General features: G+C 45.5%; 1 protein-coding gene across 2 annotated transcripts in view; it reads right to left on the reverse strand.

The window, feature by feature from the left end:
* The window catches only part of CCDC93 (coiled-coil domain containing 93), a 92,828-nt gene extending 90,767 nt beyond the window's left edge, over positions 1–2,061 (reverse strand). The window contains exon 1 of one of the 2 annotated variants that reach the window (XM_044242606.1): positions 1,879–2,061. In XM_044242606.1, the coding sequence (XP_044098541.1) occupies positions 1,879–1,920 (42 nt within the window). In that variant the 5' untranslated portion in view covers positions 1,921–2,061. The remainder of the gene's footprint in view (positions 1–1,878) is intronic. The other variant, XM_044242605.1, reaches the window with a different exon arrangement.
* Positions 2,062–11,882: the final 9,821 nt, after the last annotated feature.

The raw sequence follows: 11,882 nt of genomic DNA on the forward strand, positions 1-11,882 counted from the left end.
GTTAACACACAGTGACTGAAAGAATGCCCTCTCTTGACGGTATCAAAAGCCATCAGATTGGCTAATACAGCCATTGTTAAAAAACTAAAATTCTGATAAAGATGAATGACTGTGAGCTCTTAAACCAGGCGCTCTAAATTTTCATTGCTCTGTACTATAGTTCATGGAAGCTGGAAGGCAGTGCCAAGTCTAGCTATCTTCTCTATCCTTCACAGACATAGAGTAAAGGGTTTAAAAAATTAAATTTAAAGAATTAACTGGATTAGTGACAGCTTAATGACAGAGACTATCCATATTCACATGTACTGGTCTTTGAACTGAATGATACTAATTTAACTCTATCTACCCTCTGTGCCTCCTAATTGCCAAGAACTGTCTTAGGTCCCCCAGAAAAGTGACAAATCAGACCCAGCCTCCTGGCAGTCAGAGAAGGGTTACACAAAGGACTCAGAGGACCATGTTGCTTTTTATTTTAGAAAGATCCCCATTTATAGTACTTTAGGACACTGAATTAAAGGGATTTAAGGTGGAACCTGAGAGGCCAGACAGGAGTCTATAGCAAAAGGTTAGGCAAAAACTCGTAAGAGCCTAAAACAAGTGACAAACAAGAAATATCAAACACCAGGATACAGCTCTGAGTCTTCACAATCCCCCATTCCATCAATGTAATTTGCATGTAAGGTTTTACCCAATAAAAGGATTCTGACAACAGGACATTTCTTAGGTTTTCCTAAGATTACAACAAAATGGACTTACATTCTGCGCGCACACACTCACAGATAAATCTGTCCTTCCATCACTATATCCCCAGCTTTTATGCACAGAACAGCGATCCCTCAGTTAGTGGGTACTTGTGGGATGAAGAACTGAGGATTGGGAGCGGGTCGGGTGGGTGGGATGACAGGCGGTTGAAAGGTAAGGAACCACTCACCATGTCAAGGCATCAGTCCTCCTGCCAAATGCCTGCTTCAAAACCTTAGGAGGGGGACAGAGGTGCAGTGTGGGTTCCATTTCTTTCCAGAATCTAGTAAACTAAACTAGACTTAGCTTTGGAGTAAAACGACTGAAGAGAAGACACTTGCAAACCACCTAGCTCTAGGAATGACACTTGCAGCCAGAAGGAAATGCACGTTCCCTTTATGCCTAGCCAGTGTGGAAATCCGGAAACCACTGATCATCCTATCCCTTAGGACCGAGTGAGTATTTAATGACACCGCTGTACGGAAAGGCACCCGCTATGCTCTGGAGAAGCAGCCACGCTTCCGCCAGGCGCACTGCCGGGCCACACAGCCCCACCGGACAGCGCGTCGCCTCCCGCAGACAACCCAGTGCGCGCACGGTTCCCAAACTTCCAGCTGCTACAGGGTCTGGTGTGCATTCCCTGCACACACCGAGGCGAGTTGGGGTGGGGGGTATCGGGACCCCGCGGGCCCCTCGGGGCGGCAAGAGGCGCCACAAGGTCACCGCCCTTTGCACAACCCGAGCCGGGACCGTCCCAGCACGCGTCTCGTGACTCCCAGGGCGCTGCAGCCCCGGGCTTCGGGGCGAGCCCTGCGGCGCCAGGGGTGGGGGACACTGCCCGGGAGAAGTAGGACCTCTGGCCCCGCGGCGCCTGGGGCTGCGTGGAGCTAGGTATTGGGCTGGGAAGACCACCTCCCTCCCCGGGGACCCGAGAGCGGCTGAAGTTTGTCCCCGCCCCCGCCCAGGCAGGGGGACCTCCCTGGTCCCCAGCGCATAAGGCCAGCTCTCCCCGCCTGGGACACACCTGAGAAGGGGGCGGGGCGCTCCAAACGCTTCCCGGGCGCCGCTCTGCCCGCCACCCGCCGGCTCGGCCCTCTCCCAGGAACCCGGACGTGTCTGGGAGAGGGAGGTCCTTACCTCCGGGAGACCCTGGCCCTCCGGGCCCTTGGGCAACCCCATGGCCCTGTGACAGACGTGCGGCGGCAGCAAAGCTCGCGGAGCGCCCGGAGGAAGCTGTCCCCGGCCGCGGAGCTGCTACCGGGGTGGAGGCAAAGCGGAAACTTCCTCCGTCGTCGCTGCAGCCGCCGCCGGCCGGGAGCTCGGCTGTCCGGCGGAGCATGCGCGTTAGGACGGGAGCGCGGCGCGACTGCGCCTGCGTGAGAGCCGCCCCGGGGGAAGGCCGGACGGCGAGGGAAGCTGGAGATACTGTCCCGGCCGGGCTCCGTGGCCGCTGTTCCGCGGGAGCCGCGCTCCAGAGCTCCGCACTTTTCTCCGAGTCCTTCACAAAAGGGGCGATTCCCTCACCTCGCAAAATTTTGCATTTTGGCTCCCTCTCTGCGTTTCACAGGCATCGGATGCCCCCAGTGGGGTTGCTGTCCGCTCCGCGAGCCGGACTTTGGAAGCTCCCTCAGTCTGGTGTTGAAATTCCAGCATGAAATGCGTTTGGGAATTCCAGACCTCGGCCCGGTTCTAGCTGAATCGGGGTGTCCCCCTGCTTCACGCGCACTTGCGCTAACTTCTCGATATGTATACGGACCAGGGAACAGAGCCTCCAAGAAAGGTTGCTGCACGCCCGCTGCTTCTTCAGTGTTCCAGGCAGTGCGTCTTGTTTCTCAGGATACCTGGTTTGGGGTAATGTCTCCCTACCTCCAACACCCCTAACTGGGTCTTCCTTAGGAAAAGGTCGCCTCTGCGAGTGCATCTCTATTTTGACGTCATTTTAGCCTTCACATCGCTTACATGCTGCACCCCCTGTCTGTCCCAGAAAATGGATGGCAGTTACGTAAAAGGGTTCTCTCCCGGGCCACAAGACCCCCTCCAAACCCGCACTTGTTTCACAGTGGCTTCTCTAGCTTTTTAAGTTTTATTTATTTATTTAATTTTAAGCGATGAAGAAAGAGGTGACTTGAAAATTTGCTGTAGAAAAGATCTTTCCCGAGGGGCGGAGCAGGGAAAGGGATGGGGAGAGTGGGGAATAAGAAGCTCAGAGCTCCTAGAGATCAAGTGGGGTGTGTGTATGTGTGTGTGCGTGCGTGTGTGTGTGTGTGTGTTTCCTCTCTGCATACCTAGCATCTTAATAAGCAGAAAATCAGTAAATGTTTGTCCTGGGAGGAATTCTTTGGGCTTTTGGTATTCTTCCTGGAGTTTATCCTGACGGAATACCCACCCATGTAATCTCAAAGGCTCTAGAAACGGCCATTTCCTTCTTAAATTCAGTTAGCAAATACCACTAACAAAGCTGTGTGCCAGGCATCACAAATTTTAGAAAACTGAATAGGGAAATTAGGGGGTTGAGATGGGAACTCTCATAGCAGAGTTAGGGGACATCTTGTGCAGAGTTAGGGGACATCTTGTGCTCACCCATTGGAAAGCCAATGAATCTCAATTTTTAAGGCACCCATTATCCACTTCCCAAACGTATTTATTTTTGTAATTTTAAAATCGCCTTTCCCGGAGGTGGTATACAATGAGAGGGAAGGGAGGGTAATTTGTGGCTGCTGTTGAATGACTAGAAAGTATTGATGCCTAGGGACAGATAGCAAAATCTCACATAGCAGGCAAGCCTAAATAGCTGTATATAAAGTAGTTCAGAGAATAGGGTCTAGAGAATAATAGAAATCAGGTAGGCCACACACAAGTTCCCTGTTGGAAATGCCTTCACAATATTTAAATAAACATGAGCAGCTAACTTGCCCAGTTTTCCTGTCTGGGTAGGGTGACAGTGGAAGACTTGGGTTGGCAGTGTGCCTTTTTTTTTTTTTTCCCTCCCTTAGAGATCCCAGCAAAAAGGCCATGGCAGCAGTCAAGAAAGCTTGGGCTTTCTGTGTTTGAGAGCGAAACCCCAGTGCAGCTTTGGAGAAGACCTTGAACAATGTCAGAAAAGGAGGTTTGTGAGGACTTTGGAATAAATGCATCTCTGTTCTTCTCCAGTGGCTGAGGGTATCCCTACAAACATTTTGTCACCCTAATGGGATCTTTGGGGGTTAGGGATCATTCTCTCTCTCCTTTGCACATTGAATACAGAGCTGTATGATGTTTTTCTAAGTGCACACTTCTCAGGAACCTCACAAATACTTTCCTTTTTTGGGTTGAAAAAAGGGGATGCCATAGTAAAGAGCTTCCTGTTAGGATTACCTTTATCCTAAGTGAAGTTTTCTAGAAAACCTCAATCATTTTGTTCTCATTTCTCCCAGCCCTTCCTACTTGGCTCTTGCTGTGACCAGCAAGGAGAATCATGGAGTCATAAAGCAGAAAGGATCTTAAAGGCATCTAGTGTGTGTTTAGGAAAGCAGAGTGACCCCGTTTAAGTCACATAGCATGTTAGTGGCTGTGCTGAGACCAGAACCCCAAATTTCTGATTAACAATGTTTTTTTATTCATCTATCAAACTTTCATTCATACAACAAACATTACCTCTATATCAGTGGTTCTCAAACTTGCTGCACATTGGAATCAAAGCTATCAAAGTCTGACAAACCATAAGTGACTCTTAATCTCACAAAACAAACTGAGGGTTGCTGGGGGGAGGGGGGTTGGGAGAAGGGGGGTGGGGTTATGGACACTGGGGAGAGTATGTGCTTTGGTGAGTGCTGTGAACTGTGTAAACCTGGCGATTCACAGACCTGTACCCCTGGGGATAAAAATATATGTTTATAAAAAATTAAAAATTAAAAAAAAAAAGCTACCAAAGTCTGAATTCTACTCCCAGAGATTCTGCTTTAATTGGTCTGCGGAGAGATATAAATATGAGAACTTTTCCCCTTGGGGTATATTGTTTTATATGCAGCACAGTAGTGAACAGTGACTTCTTAAGTTTCCTTATAGATCATGGTGGCACACAGAATTTAAGATCCATAAATGAACTAGGAGTCTTTAAGTTAAATGAGTTCTTCCGGAAGATTCTTAATCGTATGCTAATCTATTCTCAAACAGTAAAATTTTGCAACACACCATTCTTTATTTAGCATATCCCATTTCTTTTTTTTTTTTTTTTTTTAAAGATTTTATTTATTTGACAGAGAGAAATCACAAGTAGGCAGAGAGGCAGGCAGAGAGAGAGAGGGGAGAAAGCAGGTTCCCTGCGGAGCAGAGAGCCCGACGCGGGGCTCGATCCCAGAACCCTGGGATCATGACCTGAGCCGAAGGCAGAGGCTTTAACCCACTGAGCCACCCAGGCGCCCCAGCATATCCCATTTCTATAGTGAAAAAATGAAGGCCTGGGTGGTGCAAGCAAACTTAAACCCCCTCTGCTTCTGGACACAACCCAACACATACACTCACACACACTCCCACACACATACACACATACATACACTCACACACACGCACACAATACAGTCACACACAACTCATACATACGTGCACACCCTTACATATACACTCACACACACACGCTATATCTCCTGTAACAAATAAGATCTCCCATTTTCTTGGTAACATGATTTAATATTTTAAATTGTCTTATTGGGGGAGGCAAAGTTTAAAAAATGTGACATATTTAAAATTTCACAGGTGATTCCATTGAGCAACCAATTTGAGCCCCACTCTTCTCTGTGCCAGGGAATAGTTCCTGGTGCTGGAGAAGCTGCAGTCGGCAAGCCAGATGAAATATTACTGCCAGAAATGAAACATGCCACTTCATAAGACAATATTGGCTAGATGAGTTCTCTTCAGGGAAAAAAAATAGCGCAACAAATATGAGAGGGAATAACTGGAGTCCGAGGCCCTTCCAGATGAAGGGGTCAGGATAGACTGTCAGGCTCCTTTCGACGGGAGATCTAAATCTCAAGAAAGTGCCATGAAAAGAGCCCAGAAAAAAGCATTCCAGGCAGAAGGAGCATCCGGGGTGTTCTGGACAACCTCCCTTTGCCCCCGCCCCAGACCCATTCTTTCCCCTCTCACCTTGCTTGCCACCAGGCTAGGCTGGTTGGTTAGGGCTTCTTCAGCAGGGCCTGGCATGTAGGCACCTGTAGGGTGAGGAGCTAGTGTGGGGGTCCTGGTGGGTAGAGTCTTGGGAATCATTTGGCAAATATATGAAAAACTTAGAAAATATCCTTGGATATGATGCTGCCACTTTTAGGGCTTATGTGCAAAGATCTTCATCACAATATTATTTATGAAAGAAAAACCTGGAAACCATGTCAACAGCCCATGAAAGCGAATGGTTAAATACATTTTAATGTGTCCATTTTGTGCTTCAGGAGGGTGCTGGTAAAAATGTTCACTGCAGCAGGCCTGCAAAAAAAGGGTGAGAGATGAAGCTAGGTAAATAAGAACAAAATCTGCCTGTCCTGTCAGAAAATTGGTAAAACTTTTAAAAGGCAAACTGGGAAAATGTTCATTACCTGTAACAAGAGTTCTTACAAATGAGAAAGAAAAATTTGATACAAAAGTGAGCAAAGGAAAAAAAATGAACAAAAGACTTGAAGAGAGAATTTCTAAAAGAAATTTTCACTATGCATATGAAAAAAATTCTCAGCTTCAAATTAAAAAAAATTAAAATGAGGTACCTTTCATGAAAATAATAATTACTGTTTAAAGGACATTAAACTGCTGTCGTACCCCCTAGTCAATAAGTACATTTTTACGAAGGTTCTAGAGGGTGATTTGGCAAAGTTAATTTTTCTCCAAATATTCGTTGAGTGCCTGCTGTGTGCCAGGCACTGAGAAGCAATCTAACTGGGGGGCGGCAGGAGTGATTCAGCACCCAGGGGGCATTGGGAGTTTTCACCGTGATTGAGAAGTATTATCAACATTTAGCACCCAGATGTTATGGATGGCAAGGGTCCTGCATTAACTTTGGGTCATAAGAATTGCTTTGGCCAGAGGAGTGTGGGAAGCTCTGGGATTGTGTCAGTTTGGGCTGCGGGGCAAGAACCCTTCTGTGTTTCCATCACTCTCTCATGCTCATTCCACCCATCATGAGAACCTACCCAGGCAGCCACTGCTCCCCGCCTGGGCCTCTGGCTGAGAAACAGACATGAGAGGAGGGAGGGGACCTGAAACCCAGCCCAGCTCAATCCAGCCAGCCCCGTGAGCAGTATATCAATGGTTGTTCTGAGCACTGAAGATTTGGAGTTGTTTGCTAAGTGTGGTCACTTAGCAAACCTGACATAGACATGGCACAAGGAAGAATTGTCCCTCCAAATGCTATACCGCCCCCCCCAGCATCCCCACATGGCAAACACTGGATACAGAAAACGAACAATGTGGAGTTGTGGGATGAACGTGCACAGTCAACAAATAATCATATCAACAATTATATGTTTGCATGTTGAAGTCAGTGCTCTTAATGACAAGTTGAAAGGTAGGATGAAAAAGAGGAACAGGAGGTATGATTTTGAGTGAAAAGTCATTCAAAGTTTCTCCAAGGACATGGCGTTGGAAACCTGGAGTTGAGCAAGAGTTAGACACAGAGTAGGGAAAAGCATTTCAGGCTGAGGAACCTGAATGGCCAAGCAGGGGAGTTCTGAGTACCTGAGGGGCTGGAGCACAGATGACTCAAGGTGGTTGGTGAGACTGTGAGGCCCAGATCAGGCAGACCTGTTGGACCATCAGAAGGGGTTTAGATAGGGGCGACTGGGTGGTTCAGTTGGTTAAGTATCTGCCTTTGGCTCAGGTCATGATCCCAGGGTCCTAGGATTGAGCCGCACATGGGGCTCCCTGCTTGGTAGGGGGTCTACTTCTCCCTCTCCCTCTGCCCTACCTTCCTGCTCGTGCTCATTTTCTCTCTCTCAAATAAGTAAAATCTTAAAAATAAAAGAAGGGGTTTGGATCTCACTGAAGCACCAGTCAGATGGCTTAAGAAAAATTGTTTGATAACAATTTAGTCTTATCACTGGAATCAATTCAGCCCTTGGTCTGTAGAAATGGACTTTGAGTTTCAAACATCCCCAGTGGCAAGGCTGCTTATGTAAAATTGCTACTACTCTTCATGTTATGGGGACTTGGTAAATAGCTGCAACCAAAAATCCAACCCTGACCCTGTGTGGAAATGGAAAAAAAGAAAACAATGCACTCAGGAAATTAACTGCTAAATAAAGTGCATTTATATAACATTGTCCTAGGAATTACAGTTCTGTCAAGCTTCCATGGCAAACTAAATGAGAGAAAACCCAAAATCACTTTAGAAGAGAGGACAAAGGATACTGTTTTTCTGGATCAATGGACTTCTTAACTAGCAATAAAGCTATGTTATGCTTTCATTATCTTGAAACCAAATAAGATGGAAGTAATGAACTTTTAAGATTCACACATATATTGTGAATTTCTAAAATGTTATCCTAAGACCCTTCACGTGTCTCAATAAAGACAAGAGCTGCTGCCCTGGTTCTGGGTTATTTTGTTGGGCTTGTTAGCAACAGCAAAATTACTCTACCCACAAATAGGATAACACAGACATCACTAATTTATAAGATTGCATTTAGGTAATCTAAAGTTCTAAAACATCACCCTAAAAATTATAATCCTAACAAGCATTTTTTTTTAAGATTTTATTTATTTATTTGACAGAGAGAGAGAGAGATCGCAAGTAGGCAGAGAGGCAGGCAGAGAGAGAGGGGGGAAGCAGACTCCGCGCTGAGCAGAGAGCCCGATGCGGGGCTCAATCCCAGGACCCTGGGATCATGACCTGAGCCAAAGGCAGAGGCTTAACCCACTGAGCCACCCAGGCGCCCCCTAACAAGCATTTATATGAACCATTGCATCATCCTTTAATAACAGTAAAACTAAGAGGAAAAGAAATCTGAATTCCATTCATGGCAGAAAAAAAATCTGTTGCTGTTCTTGATCCTCAGAAGTGGACTCATTACAAGTAGGATCAACTTGGAAGGTGATTCACTTCTGTTTTCGGGTTGTGTAGATAGAGGACCGAGTCCAGTGCTTGGCATAGCAACATATCCTGTTGCCAGCAGAGGATGTGATGGGCCAGTGAAGACCCTCAGTGGAGAGAATTCCTGGAGATATTCTTCCTCACTTTTTAGAATGGGGGAAAGGATAGAGAGTCCTCTTCTCAAGAACTGCCCATGTGAGTAAAGAGATGTGTGTGACACTGTCCATGGCAAGTATGGTATGAGATAGAAAAGTACTTAACATGACCTGATATTCATCAAAAGAATGAATGTATGAGGGGTGCCTGGGTAGCTCAATGGGTTAAGCCTCTGCCTTCTGCTCAGGTCATGATCTCAAGGTCCTGGGATCCAGCCCCGCATCGGGCTCTCTGCTCAGCAGGGAGCCTGCTTCCATCTTTCCCTCTGCCTACTTGTGATCTCTCTCTCTGTCAAATAAATAAATACAATTGAAAAAAATTTAAAAAAAAGAATGGATGTATGATTTGTGATATCTCCGTGGGTTAATACACAGTAGTGAAAATGAGCTAGAGTTACATGTTTGAATATTACATGATAACTAGGAAAAATATACAGTTGAATTTTTAAGAAAACAGCATTCATAATGATTAGCTAAGTTTACAAACACTCCAAATAATATTCAATGCTTATGTATACAGAAATGTGTAATAGAAGTGTGAAAACGTGCATGAGAATTATATTCATGATTGTGGTTTTCTCTGGAGGGATTGGAGGAGGAGCAGGAACAGAAAGGAGGGCATCAACTCTATAATGTTTTACTTTTAGGGGAGAGAAGATCTGAGGCAAATGCAGTGTAATGACAATATTTGATAGAGAATATGACAGATGGGTAATTATTACATTGTCTTTATTTCTGCATATATAAATTATTTTATAATCAAAATATGCTAAAAATGAAATAAGGAGAAACAAGCACTAAAGTGACTTAGAGGCAAGAAAGAGGGGATGGAGGGTGTTGACTCCTCTTTGGAAAAGCTTGACTATGGTAAGAAGATGGTGAGGCATAGCATGATTGATGGAGGGTTTGTTTCCTTGACTTTCTTTTAAGATGGCAAAGAGTTAAGTATCTTTCATTAAATCACAGGGAAGAATCCAATCGAAAAAAAGAGACTGAAGACATACACTTCAGCCTTAGAGCCTGAGCTCTTACAAATCTCTCACAATTTTCCCCCATAGATTGTCAGCTCCTCAAAGAAGGACAAGACTGTGTGTGTTCTATTTATCTGCAACAAGTGCACCATGAATGGATGAGTGGATGGATGGTTGGATGGATGGATAGGTAATGGATGGATGGATGGATGGATGGATGACAGCCTGGTGGGTGAATGGATGAGACGGAGGGTGGGGATATTAGCATAATGTGTTTATCAGAGTGGCCACCAGATGGCAGATGTGACAGGCAATGATTATCCTTTCAGAGAAAGTTCAATGGTGGCTACAAGTTACAATTCTTTTCTTACATAAGCTTATCTAAGTGGAATATGCTCAACATTTAAGTGGAAATTTGGGAATTTCCTGCTGTCGACCTCTCATTTTGAGTATCAGTAGGCCAATTTAGTCTTTCCTGGGAAAAAAGCTATAGATGCAAAGAAATGTATAGTTGTATTGACTTGTGGTTATAAAGGGACTGAACACATGTGTTTGTCTTGTTTCTTTTGAAATCCAAATAAAAGGGTGGCAAAAGTATGATACTACAAAGACCATGAGAATGGAAAGGGAAATGAAAATGCTATTATAACCAGTTGATTTTAATGGGTTACACTTGATAAGGTGCAATCAGGATACAACTGGGTTTTCTTCCCATCCATCTTCTTCTTCTTCTCCCACCCCCTTTTTTTAAAGATATTTGACAGAGAGAGAGACAAAGAGAGAGGGAATACAAGCAGATGGAGTGGGAGAGGGAGGAGAACAGACTCTCTGCTGAGTGGGGAGCCCAATGCGGAGCTCAATCCCAGGACCCTGGGATCATGACCTGAGCCAAAGGCAGCCACTTAACGGACTTGAACCACCCAGGACATCCCCCCCCCCCAAATCCATCTTCTTTAAAGTTGTTCTGCTAGGTGCCCTTTCCCCCATACCTGGATGATATCTTGTGCAGATTCTAAGGCTCTTCTGGGTACTTTTGCAGATGAAAATATTCTCTTCTTCAGATATTAAAGAGTCCCATCAAGTCTGATCTTCAATCTTTCATCCAGTTCATACCTTCTCCCCTTTCCTAGCTTGGATCCAACCTTGAATTTTGCGAAATGTGAGTAGGGGTTTAAGATCTGTGCTTTTATCTCTCTCTACCCCCTGTTCTTGCCCCACTTACTAACTTATGCCTCTGACCCTCCCATTAGGAGAGAAAAGGAAAATTGTATTTGATTGAGTTATTGTATTTGATGTTGATGACTCTGTGCAGCATGTGCCCCAAAGCTGACCCTTTTCCTTGGGGCAGGAGAGGATTTTTGCCTATTACCTTGTGTTTTTTGACCTTGCCCTGTTCTCCTCACACTTCACTAGGTGAAGCACCATGCACCTGACATCTCATGATGTCGCCTTAATTCTCCCCCCATGTATTCCTGGTGCAGACCCACTCTGTTGGTGTAGAACTCTTGGGTAGGATCCTTTCAAGCTCACGCTTCCTTTGCTGGTTCCTACTTAGTTCTGGGGAGAAACTTAGGAATCTCTGTCTAATCTAACTAGTCTCTGTCTAATCTAATCTAACTATGGAAGTTTAGGCCATTCCACTCTGTTCCTTTCTTTGTTCTACTCAGACGTCCCCAGGCAGCCTCAGGTGAATAGAAGGCACTAATGCTCCTGTCCCCCACACACATGATAACCCTCAGTCCAGAGGACATGTGTCTAGTTCTCCCAAGGACACTCTTTCCCCCACCCTTTTCCTAGGCTGCAACACAGAGCAGGCCCATAGGCTTCTGCAGCTCAGCAGAAGCTGGCTGATGGTTGAGACATTGGTCTCCATCTGTGACAGGTCCCCCCAGAGTTTTGAGTATGTTCATGACCCTTGCTTGGCTAAAGAGATGAAAAGAAAGACCTATTTTAAATACTCACTCC

The sequence above is a fragment of the Neovison vison genome, chromosome 3, assembly GCF_020171115.1.
Source record: "Neovison vison isolate M4711 chromosome 3, ASM_NN_V1, whole genome shotgun sequence".
NCBI classification, from domain to species: Eukaryota; Metazoa; Chordata; class Mammalia; order Carnivora; family Mustelidae; genus Neogale; species Neogale vison.